The 21,754-nt window shown below is 37.0% G+C and overlaps 1 protein-coding gene across 1 annotated transcript in view; it reads right to left on the bottom strand.

Moving 5' to 3' along the window:
• Positions 1–5,957: 5,957 nt before the first annotated feature.
• The window catches only part of ME1 (malic enzyme 1), a 196,219-nt gene continuing 180,422 nt past the window's right edge, over positions 5,958–21,754 (bottom strand). The window contains exons 12-14 of the mRNA XM_041752514.1: positions 19,024–19,197; positions 11,643–11,741; positions 5,958–7,821 (exon numbers count right to left, since the gene is read on the bottom strand). Of these exons, the coding sequence (XP_041608448.1) occupies positions 7,651–7,821; positions 11,643–11,741; positions 19,024–19,197 (444 nt within the window). The 3' untranslated portion in view covers positions 5,958–7,650. The remainder of the gene's footprint in view (positions 7,822–11,642; positions 11,742–19,023; positions 19,198–21,754) is intronic.

Here is a 21,754-nt window from a genome sequence, read left to right as displayed (position 1 = left end):
AATCCTGATTTGCCTCAAAATTTCACCCATTGTGTCTCCCTCATAAGTGCTACATAGTAGAACTACTTTCACTGCAGCCTGGGCCAGCTTGGAGCAGCCTTTTTCTGAGCCCAATTAAAGCTAGCATTTGAATCAACCCAGAAATCAGTCTGAGCAGTGGACACAAATTTCAAAGAAACTGAGGCAACATTGAGGGACCGCCTTAGTGATAGGATTGTAACACTATAAAGTACACTATTATTCGCTATTCGCTATTAACATCCTAACGTGCATCAGACATTCAACCTACACAAATTTGGCTGAGGCAGCAGACTCTTGTGCTTTCATGAGATCTTAGCAAGTATTTGGAAAATCTAATGTCTGTGCTCTGGGTACTATGAACATATCATTATCAATTTATTGGACCAGCGTGATGCCCTATATAGCAGCGAGATGATCAAGGTCTGATGACAAGAATTATAATCTGTAATATTGTTTATTGATAGCACAAACTGTATCAGTAGCCCTCTACTTAATGGAATATTGGAAAAGCAAAAGTCATTGGCCTAATCACTAGCTACCTATTGATTTGCTCCAAGAAAGAGAACTTGTCTGTCAGCTGCAGTTGGAATCACCAGCTGATCCAAAGATCACATTAAGTCAAGATATGATTAGAATCACACCCCTGCTTCTTTTAAAGTTTTTGATGGTGGGACTTACCGCTGTTAGTCCCTGCCAGGATAACTCTATTTTTGTGTGTGATTAGGGATCCAATGTGGTGATAGATGATGAAGAAATTAATTCTAACTCTTCACTGAGAAAATGACTAGATGGTGGAATTGTTCCTGTATACTTAGTCCTAAACATATGCTGAGTCCTATAACCACAGTAATTTTTGAGACCCTAGAAATTTGTATTCGTTCAGACCTCTGTTACCAAGTGATTTCCAAAAGGACTAGAGGTTTCCTTTCTGCAATGCATTATTATTCTAGTAAATGGAACCTCAAAGGAAGATTTTGGATATTACAAAATTCATCACCTTCAGGGTCTCTCATTCATATCTGAGCAAGGCAGTTTGCTGAAGGCCTTCACACTCTATATTGGTGGCTCCAGTCAGGTTTTCTACTGTTGTTGTTATACATATCAAATAGGCCCTACATTGGGTTGCCCACCTACTTGGTCCTAAGCCCAGATAATATTTAACGAATATACACTAGTGTGGTTGTATCAGTTGTATACACTGGCACTCATTTTCTTGGTCAGCATCTGTGCTGCCCTAGTTGTTAGATATTCCAACATCATTTCAGGCTATGAGGCCCAAAGATTTCTGTAGGCCAAACTAAGCCAATGACAGTGGACCATCTTCCTATAACAGTTTCCATTGTGTCTCCAGTTGTTAATTGCTGCAAAGGACTGCTATTCAGCCTCTGTCAACCCCAAGATTCTGATGTCTCCATTAAAATAGGGAGCCCATTTAAAATAAATAAAAATAAATAAAAAATAAATAAAAAGTAAACAAAATAGCCCATTTTTGACCACAGCATTTCCTACAAGTATCCCAGGGTGATTAAAATGTCCTTAATTTAAAAAAAAAGTCCTCAATAAACTGCTGATTCCCTCAATACATTAAAAGGAAGGATGCCTGGGTGGCTCACTGATTGAACATCTGCCTTTGGCTCAGGTCATGATCTAGGGTTCTGGGATCGAGGGAGCCTGCTTTTCCCTCTGCCTATGTCTCTGCCTCTCTGTGTCTCTCATGAATAAATAAATCAAATCTTTTTAAAAACATTAAAAGGATTATACACCATGAACAAGTGGGATATATTTGAGGGTTGCAAGGAAGGTTCAACATCAGCAGATCAGTCAATGTGATACATCACACTAACAAAATGAAGGGAAAAAATCATATCATCTCAACAGATGCAGCATTTGACAAAATTTAATATCCATTTAGAATAAAAACTGAACAAAGTTTATGGAGGGTGTAATAAAAGCCACATATGACAAGCCCATGGCAAATATTATACTCAATGGTAATAAGCTGAAAATTCTTCCTCTCAATCAGGAATAAGGCAAAAAATGCCCATTCTTACCACTATGTTATTCAACATAGTATTGGAAGTCTTAGCCATAGCAATTAAGCAAGAAAAGAAATAAAAGGCATCCAAATTAGAAAGTAGTAAAACTGTCTCTACTTGCAGATGACATGATACTATATACAGAAAACCCTAAAGACTCTACCAAAAATCTTGTCAGAACAAATGAATTCAGGAAAGTTGTAGTATACAAAAATCAGTACAAAATATGTTGCATTTCCATACACTAATAACAAACTATCATAAAGAAAAATTTAAAAAATAATCCCATTTACAAATGCACCCAAAAACCCCCTAGAAATAAATTTAACCAAAGAAATGAAAGATGTGAACACTGAGAACTATAAGGAATTAAGAAATTGAAAACAACAAACATAAATGAAAAGAATTAATATTGTTACAATGTCAATTACTGCCCAAAGCAATCTACGGATTCAATGTAATCCTAATCAAAATTCCAACGGCATTTTTCATAGAAATGGGAAAAATAATCCTAAAATTTGCATAGAATCACAAAAGAATCCAAATAGTCAAAGCAATCTTGAGAAAAAAAGAAGAAAGCTAGAAGCATCACATTCCCTGATTTCAAACTACATCACAAAGCCATAATGATCAAATAGTATGGCACTGGCATAAAGACAGACACATATATCAATGGAATAAAACAGAGAACCCAGGAATAAACCTACATATTCAATAGTCAATTAATTTACAACAAAGGAGTTAAGAATATACAACAAGGAAAGGACAATCTTTCAATAACTGTTGGAAAAACTAGAAAGCCACATGCAAAAGAATGAAACTCAGTCACTCTCTTACACCAATCACAAAAAACAAATCAAAATGAATTAAAGATTTGAATGAAAAACCTGAAACCATAAAATTCCTAGAAGAAAGCATAGGCATAAGCACCTTGATATCAGTTTTGGTAATGATTTTTTGGATTTGACACCAAAAGCAAAGGCAAAAAAAAAGTAAAAATAAACAACTGAGACTACATCAAAATTAAAAAGCTTCTACCCAGAGAAAGAAACCATCAACAAAATGGAAAGGCAACCTACTGAATGGAGGAAATACTTGCAAATCATGTTGATAAGAGATTAATACCCTAAATATATAAAGAACTCATACAACTCCAAAGAAAAAGAATCCGTAAAATGATGGGCAGAGAATCTGAATAGACATTTTTTCAATGAAGAGTGCAGATGGCCAACAGACACATGAAAAGATGCTCCACATCAACAATCAAGGAAATGCAAATCAAAACCACAATAGATATCACATCACACCTGGTAGAATGATGATTATTGAAAAGAAATAACAAATGTTGATAAGGATGTGGAGAAATGAGAAAACTTGTGCACTGCTGGTGGGAATGTAAATTGATACAACTACTACGGAAAACAGTATGGAAATTCCTCAAAAAATTAAAAACAAATACCATGTGATCCAGCAATTCCACTGTTTGGTATTTATCCCAAGAAAATGAAAATGCAAACTTTAAAAGATACCCACACATCCATGTTTGTTGCTACATTATTTTCAGTTGCTAAGATATGGCAACAATCTACATGTCCAATAGCAGATGAACGATAAAGAAAATGTAATTAGTGTGTGTGGGGGTGTGTGTATGTGTGTGTGTATAGTTCAGTCATTAAAAAACAATAAAATCTTGCCATCTGTGACAACATGGATGGACCTTATGGGCATTATGCTATAGTGAAATAAGTCAGAGAAAGACAAATACTGTGTGATCTCTTTTATATATAGAATCTAAATAAATAAATGGGAATGTTATGTACAGCATGGTGACTATTGTTACCAATACTGTACTGCAAATTTGGAAGTTGCTGAGAGTAAATCTTAACAGTTCTCATCACAAGAAAAAAATTTTGGTGATGGATATTGACTGGACTTATTGTAGTGATCATTTGCCTTAATATATACAAATACAAAATCATATTGTATATGTGAAACTAATATAATGTTAATTACACCCAAGTTTTTAAGAAAATGCGTTTCATGGATGCTGTTACTCCCATCTCCAATGTATTTCTCAAGGCTTTAGTGAAAGGAGCCTCAGTGATAGGTTTTCTTGGGAGACTTAGGAGATCCCCAGGATTAAAATGGTCTGATTGCCATGACAAATCCACTCCAACCTTCCTATCACTGAATCTTTTAATTCCTTTACATTATTTCAAGGAAAGTTTGCATTTTCAGTTTCATTTAATGTGGGCCATTATTCAGTCTACATTTCAATCAACTAACTGAACAACAAGTAGAATGACTTTCAGCTGCCTAAAGCAACACACTGAATCCCGAATCTGTGGCAAGTGCACCCCTACCAATCAATTCTATCCAATCCAAAATTGTACTTCTCCTTTCTCAGTACATTTTCAGAATCCCGTACATTTTCACTCAATTTTTGCCAATACAAATAAGCAAAGTCAAGAATTCTTTTGGTGGGAGTCTTCTTCTGGGTCTCCCTTTATAACTATATCCACCACAGCTTCTCTCTGGAATCTGATATTAGTGTGTGGAAGAGGAACAGGAGGTAAACTGAGGGAGCTGATTATAGGATCTTCAAGCAAGGCAGTTAACAAACTAACAGGAAGAGCTCCCACTTTGATTAGAAAGGGAAGATATGTCAATTCTCTGTTTTCCTAGGGGTCGAGAGATTCTCTGGGACACAGGGCTTTCAGTATTCAAACCTGGATTATTGTACAAACTAGCTTAGGATATCACACATCTTCCAAATATCCATACCCATAGATCCCATTCCAAATCAAGGTCCTCCTGTTTCTGATCAATACTCTCAAATACAAGATCTGGTGAAGCTGTGAATGCAGCTCCTGGTGGAATTTGGCAACGAGTAGGATCAAACCTGACCTTGTTCTCAGTGATTTCAACCTGACAGCAAGACAGAAAAGATTCTTTTGGCAAAAACATAGGCATTTTTCTAGTTTTTACACCATAACTTGAGCTGAGGATTTAAGCCTTTGAGCCTCGATGATCTCCTTCTTGATGAACCCATCTCTATAGAACCAACCACCCTCATCCCACAGTCCTGGATTCCCACTCCTTTACACTGTTTGGGAGTGGCAGCCATTTGTCAGCCCAAACTTGCCCATCCTTTGATAGTGCGTTCCATCCATTTTTTGCTTCTTGTTTTTGAGGGCCCAAAGATATTTCATTACATTAATTTTATTAACTATATTTTTACTATTTATATTTACTTCTTTAACCCATCCAAAGTCTCCCTTTTTATATGATATAAGGTAAGGTATGGTTCTAGTTTTAATATTCTCCATGTGGTAGACCAGTTTTCCCAAGCCTTTTATGAAAAGCCCTATTCCTTTCATCTGTTGATTTTCATCTGTTGATTCCTTTCATCTGTTGCTACTTTTGTCATTCACATATTCAAGGGGTCTGTGAGCTTCCAGGACTTTGATGTATATGCAAATATCTGGATTCTGGAGGCTAGTAAACGGTAATGTAAAATGTTTCATTAATATTTTTATATCAATTACATACTGAAATAATATTCTGGAAGTGTCAGTATTAATAAATAATACTGACATAATATAATAACATATTATAATAATAAAGTATTAACATGGATTCTTCCTGTTTCTTCTTTTTATGAGGCCACTAGCAATTATACAGGTGGCTCACTTTCTTTTTCTTTTAGATGATGCTATATTCTAGACTGCACTCAAGCGAAGAGAGACTATGAAGCAAGATTAAACACAGATTTACAACCCACCTCCTTCACGAATTAGCTCTGTGCACCTGGTAAGTTCCTTCAGAGAATACCTACTTGGTAAAGAACTTATGGGACTGCAGCAAATAATATATACAGAATACTTGATACATAGGAAGTAATCATCCAGTCCTTGCTTTATTCTCTTCCTATAAGGATAAGGAAGTAGCTCATTTATCATAGTATACAGCAAATATGACTACACATTTATTAAATGAAGGTCAAGCTAAAATCAGCTATTAGAATATTTTTAAAATTCATACCCTGTCACATCACTGCCAAAACACAGCATTATCACTTTAAAAGGTGACAATATTTTAAGAGAAAAAGACAATCATAATTTTATTCATTCACTTTTTCTATGTTTTAATAAATCTTTTGCATAGGTAGATACATTTAATTAGAGCTACAAGACACATGAAACAGACAAGAAATCAGCATTCTGGATCTTTTCAAAGTAACTATATTGAGGAAACTTTTGACTAAATGTTACTTTCAGAAATACCCCCAATCCCTTCTATTCACACCTAAATCAATCTGTGTAACTGTCAACCTTTAATAAATCAGTTTATAGTATGGTTTATCTTGAACATCTTCTTATGCTTTTTGAAAGCATTATTTCAAAAACAAAATTCTCCAAATAATCCTACAAATAAATAGCAAATGTTATTGCACCTGAGCTTAAGAATTTAAAATTGTTTCCACTGGTTCAGTTATTAACTTCTAAAGTAAAACTTGAAATAAACATTAACGTCTGGGCTATAACTACTGATGATAACTAGAAAATCTCAATACCTGATGTCCAAATAATTTCTGATATTGGGTAATTCGTTACAAAATTTCCTCCAAACTCAGAGGAAAGTGAGTTTGTTGTAATAGAGGGAGCTCCTCATTACCTGAGCTAATCAAGGAAACATGAGGGCAGGTCACTCATGTGGGAACCCAGCTTATCTGGGAACCATACTCTCGCTCCTGCCTCTGGAGATCTCTGTTCTAACAGATAGGTTCCACTGGCAGCCCTTTCTCAAAGAAATGATCTGCTCTCTCTCAGCATTTTCCACGGCTTGGACTATGCTAAACTAAGGGTACCAACTTCAGGACAGGACCACAGTCTACAAATGCCTGGCAGCAATAATGTGGAGGACAGGGCATTCAGTCAGGGGCAAAAAAGGTGGTTTGGGAAGGGATATCTGACTGAGGACCAAAGTGATAAGTCACAATGGTGAAAGAATATTAAAATCTAAGGCTGCACAAGGCACTGTAAACAGCAATGATCTTTATTAGAAATGTTAGAATTCAGTTGCACTAAAAGAGCTAATATAATCTAGGATTGAAATAAAAATACCTGAGAAGTTATTTTTCTCTAGGCAACAAAGTAAGTGTTGTTTCTGTTTTTAGCGAAAGTTCATCGATGCCTTAATTCATTTGTTTTCATAAAAAAAGAGTAGATTTTTAACAAAATGTTCAACAAAAGAATTATGGATCTTAATGCTGAGTATATCAATTTACTACTTATTTTGGTCTTTCCATTAGTTACCTATATAAAAATGGTGTGTTTCTCAGTAGCAGGTACAACAGCTTTTAAAGAGAACTTAGGCAAAATAAGAGAGAAATCACAAATATCAAGAAAGTAAATGAAGCAAAATTGTCTAGTGTCATGTTCATCCTAAAGTATATTAATATTTTTCCATGGATTTTCAATATTAAAGTAAAATTCTTAGTCTAATGAATTATTACAAAAGATTCCAATCTTTAAAAATGATGAAAGACTTTAAGATCTCATTAATGGAATTAGAAATGTCAGTTCTTATGCTACTGGTCAAGTTTGGTCTGTATTTTCTGGGCCTCTTCAGGCCAAGAATAACAATCAGGTAGGATCTGGTCATAATCAGTATCATACATCTGAGAGCGGACAAATGCCTCCTTGTTTGGGGGTTCAGGATAAACTGTGGCTGTCTTTTCTTGGTAAGCATCTTTCACAATCTAGGAATAAAAAAAGAATATTGATTAACAAATAGAGTTGATGGTAAGTACATGTCAGTTTTTATCTGTTTTGAAAAATTAATTTATGTCACCTGTTTAAAAAAATAGGTTAGATTATGATAAAAGCACACATACAAAAAGAAGGTTTAAAATGAAAATGCAACTTTAAATCATATAGCTGGAGGAGAACATGATGTCAACAATGGAAAGTGAGAATAGAAATGTATTATATGTGATCATAACAGGATTTAGCAGATAATCCAGTGGTAAAGATCTTGACATGACTAGAATGATAATTAATTTGAACTAAATACCTTAATATTCCTGCTAAGTCTGAACTCAGTGTGCAGCTTCAACAGTCCCTATGCTGACCACAGCCTCTTACAAAATGTCCTTATTTATCCCTGCTCACCTAATCAGCTGGACTCTGTCCTCAGTTTCAATGCTCCTCGCCAGTATCACAGGATCTCCCCTCCCTGTCTCCCTGTCAAACTCACCATCTTAGCCCCCAGCCTGAGGGGGGGACCCCAGTGCTGGCTTTCTTCCTTCATGGCTCCCTCCTGCGATGTCATACTTTTCCTAACCCTACCTGGGTCACACATTATGCTTTTATCCTTTTCTTTGACAAACAAAAACACTTTCTCTCCTAGTTACCACAGGCAGTTGCGAACCTTCCTCCGTCACATCTGCATTTGACTCTCACTGCTGTACTGAGAACATCCCAGCTAATCAGAGAAAACAATCTCAATTTCCCCTTCCATCAACTCAAACTATCTCCTCTGTATCTTTAAACATTCTCTCTTCCCTTACTTTCTTTGAAAAGAATGGATTCTTCCTCTTGTCAAGATTAATCAGTCTATACATGTTCTGACTCCAGTTGTAAAAAAGGCAATCACTGGCAGCTATTTATGTAATAGAGTTATTTGGATAAGTCTGATTTTGAAGACTATTGAAATGATCAAGTATCTTTTCTCAATGAAAAATTATGCATTTGTGAAAAAATATGGTTCCAAAGACTGACGTTTTATGGAGAAATGTTTATGAAAAACATGAAATAGATGTATACATCCATGATTATGAAGATGTTAGCAAAGCAAGCAAGCAAATGAAGAAAGACTGGAGGTGAATATACCAAAATGGTAAAACTGCTTATGTTAGAAAAATACAGTAGCAGGTAATTTCTTCTCTTTTTCCCAAAGTATCTATAATGTGGTATTATTACTTTTTAACAGCTTTTTTGAGGTATAATTCATTGACTACAAAATCCCAACATATTAAGTACACAATTATTTTTGTAAATTCATAGAGTTGTGCAACTGTTAGCACATCCAGTTTCAGAACATCTCCATCATTCCAGAGAACTCTTATGCTTTCTGCAATGGCTATATTTTATAATAAAATACATTGTTTTATTCCTGACATAGACCTCTGGAAGTTTACTCCTCTTTCTGCTCACAGGACGTACTGTATCAATGATCCCCTCTCTCCCTGAGGTCTTTACTCTGTCCTTGTCAATGCCAGACTCTGCAAGAGCAACTTGTATTGGTTGCTTTCCTAATTCTCCCTAGATACAACTTCTGTGCTATGGAAACTTTTGTAAAAGGTTCTGGTCACTTTTAGGTACTAAAAGTTCATCTGTTTCTCACTACCCCAGCTGCGTTAATCAAAACTTCCACTCCCATCCTGACACTGTATCTTGTCTAGTTTCTGACATGGGTTTGGTTCTGAGTCTCTTCTTAAAATGCTGACTTCTCCTCTTCCTAGCTTCTTGCCTCTGTCTTCTGGACAAAATAACAAACCATGTTCTATCCTTGGTTCTCACTTGTCAATACTTGCTGTCTTAGTAGCCTCAACCACTCCTGGCACCTCCTCTGTTACCACTGGGAATACAGCCCACATCTTTGTATCTGGCTTCTCTTTAAGTTTCAGTCATTTCCACCAACTTGCTGGAACTGTATGGATTGTACATGAATGTCCTCTGAAAGCTCATACTTTCAGTCCACTTAGACCATCTTCCTCCCTTCACTTGTTTCTTTGTCTTGACTTGATATTCTGCATTCTGTGCCTTCCCATTACTCTAGGTGTAGTATCTGAGTCTTTCTAAACTTCTCTGAGATTCCTTGCTTTTATTCTTTCTCCTCTAATCATAAGCTAACACCTTCTCATTTAAATCTTCAAATTGGGGATGCCTGGGTGGCTCAGTGGTTCAGCATCTGCCTTCGGCTCAGACCGTGATTCCAGGGTCCCAGGACTGAGTACTACATCAGGTTCCCCTGCAGGGAGCCTGCCTATGTGTCTGCCTCTCTCTCTGTATCTCTCATGAATAAATAAAATCTTTTTAAAAATCTTCAAATTAAACTTAACATGATAATGTGCTGATCAGTGTATTAATAATCCAAACTTGGTAAAAACTAGGATATAAAAATAGTAGAACGTAGAATACTCATTTATGGATAGGTAACCAAGCAGACCATCTAGTTTTTTGAAGTTTTACGTGGTTTTTGAAGCATGTGCCCTCAATCAACAAGGCAAATAGTGACATGTGAGTCCTAAATATCGTATTGCTTTGCTCAAATTTGCTAATGGCTTTGATTTTCAACCAACAGTAATTCTGCCCCTGAGGGGACCCTTGGCAATGTCTGGAGACATTTTTGGTCATTACAATTGGGCAGGGGCTGTGGCAGCCCATGGGTAGAGGCCAGGTACGCTAAGTATTCCATAGTGCCCAGGATAAGCCTCACAACAAAGAGTTGTTCAGCCAGTATGTGCATAGTGCTGAGGTTGAGAGACACTCATTTAAAGAAAACATATAAACATAACCATTATGGGCTGACCTATGTCACCAAAAATTCATTTGTATTTATCCCCACTACTCCAGAGTGTGATATTTGGAGATAGGGCCTTTAAAAAGGGTAAGTAAGTTAAACTGAGGCTGTCTGGGGGTCCCTAACCCAAACTGACTAGTGCTCTTACAGGAAGGGTAAATTGGGACAAACCAAGAGAACCAAGGATGTTTGTATACAAAGAAAAGACCACAGAAGGACACAGTGGAAAGGCAGTCATCTACAAGCCAAGGAGAGAGACCTTGAATAAAATTAAGCCTCTACCATCTTAATCTTAGATTTCTAGCCTCCAGAACTGTGAGAAAATAAATTTCTGTTGTTTGAGCCAACAGGTCTGTGGTATTTTGTTATGGCAACCCTAGTAAGCTAATACGATTATACTGCAAAAAAGTCAATTTCCCACTCCTTTTAATGAAAATTTCTGTGAGTTTAGGTTCTTCTGCATTAATTGTTTCAAGAGCTCATCTGTCAGCCCAACAGTTCTGAGTTGCTTGCCCTCATTGTTTTTACCCTCTGCCCGGTGTTATCAGTTATGATCTTTAAGATGCCATGCATCCAGCAACATGGTTAAGACGGGTGATTCAAGGTCTAAACATTAATCTACCATATCTGCAGCATTTTGGTGACCATTGCCAAGTGTGATATGGAGAGCAATAAGTAAAAACAAAAAAACAAAACCAGAAAAAAACAAAAACGTGAAGCTGGGGAAACCTAACCGAAATGAAACCCTGCTAACTTTTTTAGATTATGGAAAAGAATGATGGGGAAACTAATCATTCATCCCAATTCTTCAATTCCTAGGTATGAAATGCAGTTCCTAAGCTCTGCTCAGGTACTGTGGCTCATTTCTCTAACTTCCAACAAAATAAGTTGATACAGATATGCATTTCAAGGGAGTTGATTTGTAGTACCTAAAAATGCCTATTTAGGAACAGAAAGAAGGAGAAATAATGAGACTTAAACACAAGTGGTTTTTACCTTTGCTGCAATTTTCAGAGAAACATCTCTAATGGTGTCCAAAGGAGGATAAAGCCGGCCCTCTTCCAAGTGTTTATCTGATACTTGCTGGGCTATAATCTTTCAAAAAAAGAAAGACAAAAATGTTTTTATTTCATACCACAAAACATTTCCTTCCCCTTGTCAATGGGAAACCTGAGTCCACAGACACTTGGGGATTGGTGGGATCACACCATTACTAAAGTTGGGAAAAGAATCTTCATTGTCCAACTCTCTAGTTCCTTTTCTACTATGCCATGAAACTGGAAGCTTTTCCCTTCTGATATACTAGTGGAATAGGAGAGAGAGGAGCAAGGAAGGCAGAGGAGAATGATGCAAGTGATAGTACAGGAGGAAAGGGACTCAGGGCTGACCACACTACTTCTCCCAGATCACATATTCTGGCACAACAGGTAGAGCAGGAGGCTGAGAAAGCCATTTCGGAGTCACATTGCAAGTAGGATTTCAATTTACCCAGATTCTGGATTATCTGAATCACCTAACTGGCCCTGGCATTTGGTATCCCCAAGCCCTTCTGTATTTCTAAATCAAATGGCATACGCTTAAAAATTTGCTAAATATTCTCTCTCTCTCTCTCTCTCTCTCTCTCTCACACACACACACACACACACACACACACACACACACACACACAATAATAGAGAAAACAGGAAAGGACTTTTGGCAGTAATGGATATATTTATGGCATATGTTTTAGTGATCGTTTCACAGGTATATATTTATCTCCAAACTCATCAAGTTGTATAATTAAATATGTACAGCTTTTTGGATGTCAATAATACTTCAATAAAATGTATTTTTTAATGAGACAGACATTATATGCCTCCTGATGTGGTGCACCGAGAAGAGTGCAATTATTAGGCATTTAGTACTCCTAACAAAACCACATACCTTGAATTCAATCATGAGGAAACAATCAGATAAACCCAAAGTGAGGAACATTGTAAAAAACAACTGGCCTGTATGCTCCAAAATGTCAGCACCATAAAGGAAAGACTGAAATATTCTTGCAGATTAAAGGATTAGTCTAGGGGTTATAAAGGCCTTTTTTATGGATAATTGGAAAAATCTGAATTTGGACTATGCATCAGATAAAAATATTATATCATTGTTAAAGTTCCTGAATTGAAAATGGAACAGAGATCACATTTAAAAAATGTCCTGAAATATCTAGGGGTAAAGGGACATAATATTGTAAGTTGCTCTTGAACAGTTCACAATAAAGTTCTATATGCTAAGCTATTTGCTAAACTTCCTGGACCACAGAGGTAGACTCAGCAACTTTGAAGTTCCCTTCAGCTGTAAGACTTTGATTAGGTATTCAGTGTGGCAAGTCTAAACCAGTGGGTTATGATTTAATGGAGCTGAGGATGCAGAGAGGAAGTAGATAATCTTCCTCTTTTGAACACTTTGAACCAGCCGCTTATTTCTCAGTATCTCGTAATATCTCTTAGATTTTTTAAATCATGAAATTATTTCTGCAATTGTTTTACTCCATCAGCAAATATGAAAGACACTGAGCGTCACATCAAGAGAGGTTAAAAAAACAGCTCCTGCCTTTGAGAGAGTTGTAAGTTAGTGACAGAGAAAAGAGAATGCTGGAGGGGAGGACAGTCTTAGCTATAGGTGACATGTAGAGTATTAGGAAATCCAGAGGAATAGTGGAGGGACCTGGAGTATGGGACAAGTTAGACAAACAGGGAAGGCATGGGCACTCCAGAAAGTAGATTCAGACCAATGGCAGAGATGTAGGGGCTGGACTCAGTGAGCCGAAGTGTCCTGATCTTGGGGAGCTGAGGGGTGGTCTGCATAGGGAATAAGGATTGGGGCACCATCAATGCAAATTAAGTTCTGGTGGATGACTGAAGACTTCTCAGGCAGGGTATTCAGGCAAGGGTTTGGAGTGGAGGAGAGCAAGATGAAGTTACTAGTATAACTGCTATGTGATTATTACATTGCATATTATGCAAAATATAGTGTAAAATTATATTAATAGAAAGTCGATCACAAGGAATTTTATAATGACATTGCTTAACTCATTTATTTCTTGCCTTTGTAATGGGATGCTGAGTAAAACTTTTCCTTTGCCCCAGAATTGGTGATCAGAGCCCCCCCGCCCCCAGCACAAACAGACAGAACTGTTTTTACAAACAGAACATTTTAATGAAGCCATCCAATAAGTGAGGACTACCATCTCCCTCAGAACTGAAGAGGTGGTGGAATCAGCCCTGCAACCCCCATAAACACAGCCACTCCCCTTCCCAGAAGGCTGAGATCAGGAGAATCAGGGAGAGTCGCTAGAACCATGATTTGGCCTAGTGGGTAATGCAGTGGCTTGTCCTTCCTCTTTTTATTGCATGCTGTCTCTGCTTGAAAGCTTCAGGTGCCCTCAAGAAGGAGAGACTGGCGTTCTATTCCCCACTTAGCCTGAGCAATTACAGACGTTTATATAAGTAGAGGTGAACTGAAGGAGAGTGGGGGACAATGAGACAGAAAGGGGGGATTGCTGCAGATCGGAAGGCATGAGCTTCCAAAGTTGAGTGATCACTGCAGAGGATGATCCAACAGGCTGGGTAAGCTGAGGAAGGGGAGGGAGGCTGAGCTGGAGCCACATGTCTCACATCCTGCCCAAGAGGTTCCCAAGAGTCCTTTAAGCTCTTGTACACATGCCCCGTGAGAAAGCCAGATTTTTGCCCTGGCCTCATACGGTTTAATGGCCTAAAAAAGTGGAGAGTTAATAAAACACATTTGCCCTTTTCTATACACATGTGAGGAAATAGGCCTTAATGAGGCAGGGAGAGGTTTTTCAGAGCCAAACCAGTTTCCTCCAAACCACTCATGGTGCTGGTATGAGAGGTTGGGGTGGGGGGCAGTAAAAGAGAAGATGACTCGCTGCCAGCTGTTGCTGCAGGCCTCTTGCACTGAAGGGAAAAGATATCTGAATTGTATACAAATTCTGAACTAGAGAGTTGTTTAATAATTGTTCACTGATGTATCCCCAGCACCCAGAATAATGCCTAGTATACAGTAGGTACTTAATTAATACTCGTTAGAAGAATGAGTAAGAAACAGAATTAAAAATTACTTGAGATGCCATTAAGAGAAAGAAAAGAGGGACCTTATGGGGAATTATTTCAAACGATGACTGGGCCAAAATAAAACCATTTTATGTTGACTGAATAAATTGGGCTGCTTACAAAATCTTGTTACTCCTTGTACTGCAAAGATTTTTTAGCACATTTAAATCAGTTGACATTTCTTAGATGTTAAAGCAAACACTTGTATGGAGAGGCAGTATTGTTATTTAACTGGATAGAGAAAAAATAAGCACAATCATGAAAGGATGTAATAGCACAGTGGTTGAAAGCTCAGGCTCTGATGTGAGGTAGGTCCGTATTCAAAATGTAACTGCAATAATTAGTATTTGCTTGAATTCAGGCAAATTAATTAACCTTTGTAAGCCTAGTTTTCTCTTTGGTGACAGAAGACTAATAACAATTCCAAATTCATGGGATTAAATGATATAAACACCAGTAAGGAGTTTACCACATTGTCTGGGAAAGTAAGCGTTCGATAAATCTTAGCTATTTTACTTTTCAAAGAACAGATGGCAGCCAGCATGGAAGAATGGAAATAAAATAGCTTTTGGGGTCAGATCTTGTTCTACAACATATTAGCTTATTAGCTTTTTGACTTGAAGGAAACTTATATAAACAACAAACTGCAAATTATTTCTATGAGATAATATGTATACCTCTCCTCTCACCATTGGCATATGGCTGGTATCCAACACCATTGTTTTTTCTCTAGAATGTTACACAGTATCATTTTAGGGAGATCTGGGACAGTTAGAAGACTGCTGAGTAAAGAAGAATCAGTCTGAATCTTTGCTTTCCATGTATGCCTGTCAGATAGACAGGGAGCCAAGAAACTGTAGAATAGCTTCAAGTAGCAAACAGGTAACAACAGGGAACCTCACTGCTAGGAACCAAATCACTAAAATGGAATGGAGGAGTGTCCTAGGGGAAAAGGAGGGATTATAAAAGAGTCTTGGTGTCATTCTCACCTAGTAGCTCATTCACTCAAAAATGATTTGCTGCTCATGATTTGCCATTGGTGTCAAACTACGTTGTGTCCACTTTCAAATGACCTCTCTTCATTTCATTTTGGCAATGTTACAACAGCTGGTTTTTCAATTATCCAGTGATTTAAATCAATCAGTTTCCTCCAGATGCTGTTGTCAGTGGTGATCATCTCGTGTTCCGGACAGACATTAGAAAGGGGTGGGGTGAGGCAGGTGAGAGGACGTGAAGCAGGTGACTCAGGCAGAACAGTGTAGGGATAGGAGGCCAAGGCTTGCCTCTTAGATGTGGACAATAGATGAGGGGTTTATTTCCAGGCAGCTGTACAGACAATGCAGAGCCACAAGGCTGATCCAGCGGAGCACTAAGTGCTCCTATCTGAGGTCCAGAAGGCTGCCAGAGTACCAGGAAAGCTAGAAATCTCTTTGTTACATAAAAATGCCCAGGAAATCTTCAGGATTGATGCTTATCCATGAGATTTCTAGTTCCAAAAGAGACTCAACTATTTAAGGAAATAATCCTTAATTATTAAATTTTGGGTTGCCAAATTCACCTAGATCTCCTACATGTAACTTTTGTTAACTACAAAATATAATCTAGTAAGGACTTCCTTCTTTGGTCCCCCTAGCAGTGAGCAGCTGTGATACTGTATTTATTCTTCTTGATAAGATAAATGCCTAGTTCTATTTAGCTCAATTCAGTAAATATTTACAAAGTTTCTTTATGTGCTTTAGCATTGTGCTAGGTGCTAATGGAGTTTTGAAAGAAGTATATGAAAGACTGTCTTTAAAGAAGATAATCTACAATTTAATTGTAAGGCAACACCTAACTGTTTGAAACATAAAGCTCTCTCAAGAGCATAATACAAGTAGAAATTAAACTAAATGTCAAGGTGTTTGATAAAGACAGCCATGGCTAAAGACAAAGATCAAGATGAGCCACGGTGGTCACAAAAGGAGTTAGGCAGTGACCAGAAGGATAGGCTTAGCCAGGTGGAAAACAGTTCTGAGTTTTCCAAGCAGGATAACAGAGCAGTTATGCAGGTCTATGTGTGTACCATGTGTTTGAAGCTTTGAGATTAGGGAGAATGAAAGAATGTCAGGTTTCTAACCTTTAGAGTCTGCTTAGAAAGGGATGTCACTAATAGCAATGCAAATATTGAGGGTAAGGGAAGATGAGAAGTAAAGTTTTATGCATCTTGAGTTTAAGGAAACTCAGGCATTAAACAGGCATTAAGGAAGCAGGCATTTCTGTGGAAATATCGATCAGACATAAGAAAAGATGAGACCAGAGATACATAGATTTGGCCACTTAGAATTAAGATAATGGAAACTAGAGAATGGAGGAGATCCCCAAATTCCCCAGATTCATAAGAAAAAGGGAAGAAAAAAGTTAGGACAAAATAAAAAGGATGCTAGAAAAAAAAAAAAAAGCTCTTAGTTAAAAGGGATTTGAAAAGAAGACAAAGAAAACAATGAGGTGGTATAAATAACAGGAATGTTGTGTTGAAGCCTGAGAGAAAAACAGGGGAAAGGTCAAAAGATTTAGCTGGAGAGATCACTAGCTATGATAAGAATAAGACTATTGACATTACATTTTATTTCTTTTCTTCATAGTTTTTTGGTAGTGATTATTACTACTTTGCCTAGAAAGTAAATGAAAGGATTTTTTTTCATGAACCTTGTCACTAGATGGTGCTGGAGTTATTCAGGAAAGCAAACACGGGCTACAATGAGTAAAAGATCTCCCCCACCCCCCACCGCTTTGATGTGTCTGTTACATAGAACAATGATTACATTTTCCTTAATGTATAAACAGCTTTGAAAAGCTCTCCTAGTAATTAAACATCTATTTATGTTTAACAAGATTTTTTTTTCAAAGCTCGGAGGGCACCCGGCTGGCTCAGCCAGTTAAGCATCTGCCTTCCACTCAGGTGATGATCCCGGGGTCCTGGGATAGAGCCCCACATTGGGCTCCCTGTTCAGTGGGGAGCCAGCTTCTCCCTCTTCCACTATGGCTCCCCTGGCTGTGGCTCTCTTTCTCTGTGTCAAATAAATAAAATCTATATTTTAAGAAAAGGAAACTGAGACATCAGCTGTCATACTTTTACTGCAGTGAAGAGAAAGAAAGGAGCAAAACATAGCCTTCAGACTTCAGAATATTCTGGACTCACAGAATGATGCCACGTTCTAAGCACTGATATTATAATCCTTAGATCAAATCAATAGCATAAGACTCTTTATCTGTATTTTTAGAGTTCCCCTTCACAACAGAAAGAATAGCATGTTTGCAAGATGAAAATATTTGAATTTTAATAAATTTTTATTTAGCTCAGTTTAGTTATAATGTTGGACAGTGGTTTAACTTTAGAAGAGATTCACTCAAATTTCTCATGAATTGGATCCTGTTCAAACATGCTATCAACCAGATGAACATTCTGATTGTCAAAAGCTCATGATTTTATAAATATGTGCCTGATATTGTATCATCCCCCTGAAGTTTGAGGGTTAAGAGGAAGTGAAGGGAAGCTGAAGTTTATGGTACCTCTTGCACCATAAGTAATAAAGTACTTTGTTTCTGACCTAAGAGTTTTGTGTCGTTTGCCAGCACCTATGAAACCATGGCAGGCTAACTTGTTGGCTTGCAAGAAGGGTAACTTCAGATCCTTCAGTTCTTAAGAGTTCTTATCTATCCCTCATGAGTCTGTTTTCTGATGTTCTGAGGATCTTTCCTGAAGGTCCACACTCAAACCTACATCTGTGCTTTTAATAACTTTATAAACATTAATTCCTTGTTTTAATTTTCTTTCCGCTTGAAATATTACAGTAGTTTCTATTTTCTGCCCTGAATCCTTAATGATAAGTACTTTCTAACTATGCCAAATGACTTTTATTTTAAACCTTCAAAATGCAGTTATTAAGGAAGGACTGGAGAAATACTTACCACTTCATTATGATTTGCAACAGTATTTTTGTGTCACTACTGTCACAGAATTCGATTGGAAGTGTGAAGACAAAAAAAAGCTTCCTTGTAAGAGATCAGAAGTTTTCTACTGGCTACTGATGAACAGTCTTTTATTCAGTGACTCGATATGAACCTACTACCCACCCCTTACTGTCCACTAGGAGAGTTTCTTTCCTTTTGACTTTGTATCTTATAGGGAACAAGCTGAGATTTTATATAAAGAGATCATTAAACAACCAACACTGAGCTCACTTGGAGTTTTATAGCCTTGGTGAACACAGAGTATTTTACAATACCTCAGCAGTTGTGAGAAAAATGTTATCTGTGATATGTCTCAATCCACATGCCACGACACCAAGAGCGACTCCAGGAAACACATAGGAATTGTTTCCTTGGCCAGGATATAGGGTCCGTCCATTTGGAAGGGTGACCGGATCAAAAGGACTGCCACTGGCAAAAATCGCACGCCCCTACAACACAGACATGTGGCTAGCTTTAAAAAGAAGCATGATATTTTCAAACAAATGTATCATAGCAGAACTACCCCATAGTTAGACAGTACTGAGTGTTTAGAGAGAAGGCTAATTTTTGTTTACTCTCTAATAAGTCTGGGCAAGTTTTTATGATGTTGGCAATAAGTTCTGAGGTGGATGATTACTGTTGTTCTCTGCCTCACTCTTCTTAGAGATGTGTGCAAAGCACAGGATGCCCCAACATCACCACTCTCTTCTCTGCAATGGTCCAACCAATAAGCCTACCAACCATTTCTATAGGGGCTTCAGATTATACACTTCTAAACATTAAAAAAATGAGAGATTAACATTACAGCATTGGAAAGTATGACATTTTAGGTTAGAGTTTAGAGATCTACACATTTCAGCATAACCACTGGGACAAATTTTATGTATTTCCATATTGTGGAGAATTATATAGAAAATCACATAGAAACAAACTCAATAGCACAAATGGGATTAGCAAATAAGAGTAAAGTTAAATTATCAATAATTGTCAAAAATTGTCATTTTTTCATATTTTGTTACACTGTTTTTGAGAAATCTCACATATTGCATGCCTTAGATGGCAGTGACTTAGGGCCTACTAGGTGCTGCAAATTCATACTGCTAATCAAAAAGGAAGAGGGGCACCTAGGTGGCTAGTAGGTTAAATGACTGACTCCTGATTTCAGCTCAGCTCATGATCTCACAGTTGTGAGATTGAGCCCCGCTATGGGCTCCACACTGTGTATGGAGTTATGGAGTCTGCTTGGGATTCTCTCTCTCCGTCTCCCTCTGCCCCTCCACTCTTTCTCTTAAAAAAAAAAAAAAAAGGTTGGGGGGAGAATCTATCTGATCTGTGAAAATGAGGGTGGAAATGTAGCTGAGAATAGTCAGGCTTCTAAAATAGTTATAGGAAACCCTTGACAAATAAAGCATCGCAATCTAAGAAATCCATTTGAAAAAAGCAACATTTAAATAATGACAGTTTTTGCTGTAACTTTCCATCCCTGCTTAGGATCTAAATTCATTATAATATTAATAATATTAACTTAATATTCATTTTTAACAAAGGCCATAATATATTTTTGTATACAGGTAAAGTTGTATAATGATTCAACCTTCATCAGGGTATAAAAAGATGAAAACAGGTAAGAAAGAAAATAGAAATTGTCATCTAGATGTCTTTGGACACATGTTTTATAGAACATTACATTTTGTTTTCAGACAAGTCTGATAAATTCATCTGTTTAGCAGATAAAATATTTTATTATAAGGAACTTTCTAATGTAATTTTATTATTTGAAATATATATATATCTTCAAAAAATTATAGCTGAGAAAAAGACCTACAAAACTATATATATGCTTATCTCCTTTCTCACCTCCACTTCCTGCCTACTATTTTATAATCATCATTTTAAGGAGGAACAACACTCAATAAATGATAGCTACCATTCTCATGTACATGGACTGTTAATATGCAGAAGAAAATCTCTCCATACTTTTGGATTATAGTTCTTCATGATTCAATCATCTTTCTGTATTTTGTATTTTTAACCTTTCCTAATGACATTAGACCTTTCCTAATGAAGCAGCAGAGACTTATCCAGCACAGATGGACCTTTGCTTGTGCTGTGATCCTTTGGCCAAACCAGTATTTAAATTTTTAGCCTCAAAGTAACCTTCAATTTTATTTAAAATTTTTTAACAACATAGAACATTAGGTAAAATGGTGAGAATTAGGCCATTTGTATCAGACACATTCAAATTTAAAAATACAACTATAAATTTGGCCAATTTTGTTCATGTCTATTCCTGGGGAGTCTACAAACTCTTCACACCTACTGAGATACATGACAAAATAATTACATAAACATTTATTATGCCTAATGCACCATGCTAAAATCTTATTTCCCAGAGGAATCTGTCTTCCCTTTTAAAGGCTTAAGGACTACTGAGGAATGTCAGACAAATTCTTCAATCTAGAGATGGGTTGAAAATTGAAATTACTGAGAACACTGGTGTCATCACAAATCAGAGAGATAAACAATGGGGTAGCTCCTTGCCAACAAGTTCATTAATTCTAATAATGAGCATTTAATGTTATAATGTTAAAGGACCAGTGCCATCAAGCTCTGATTTGTGCAGAGTGACCTAACTTTGTGTCATATTTACCTTTTCTAGTTCATTTTGGATTTATTTCCAAAATAAAAGTGCTAGATATATATGATCCAACCTCTATTTTGTTGTAATGACATTTCAAGTCTTTCAAGGGAAAATAGTTCCAACCTATTAGTCAAATTTTATATTAATACAAACATAGTATAAAATAAGCCACTTTTTTTTGGAAATAATAAAATCCTTAACCTCTGAGGATGCCTATCCCAACCTGGCTGGATGTCAAAATAGCTTCCCAAATGTACCACCATGCCATAAAAATCCAAACCCAGGATTTAGCAAAGCAAAAATAAGATTGTGGTCTTACACTGTTTGCTTCAATGTTCAGAAATAGCTAATTAAGAGTTATTTTA

This window comes from Vulpes lagopus, chromosome 1 (genome assembly GCF_018345385.1).
Source record: "Vulpes lagopus strain Blue_001 chromosome 1, ASM1834538v1, whole genome shotgun sequence".
NCBI lineage: Eukaryota > Metazoa > Chordata > Mammalia > Carnivora > Canidae > Vulpes > Vulpes lagopus.
The sequence above is the reverse complement of the archived record's forward strand: the minus strand, read 5'-3'. Positions and strand labels throughout refer to the sequence as shown.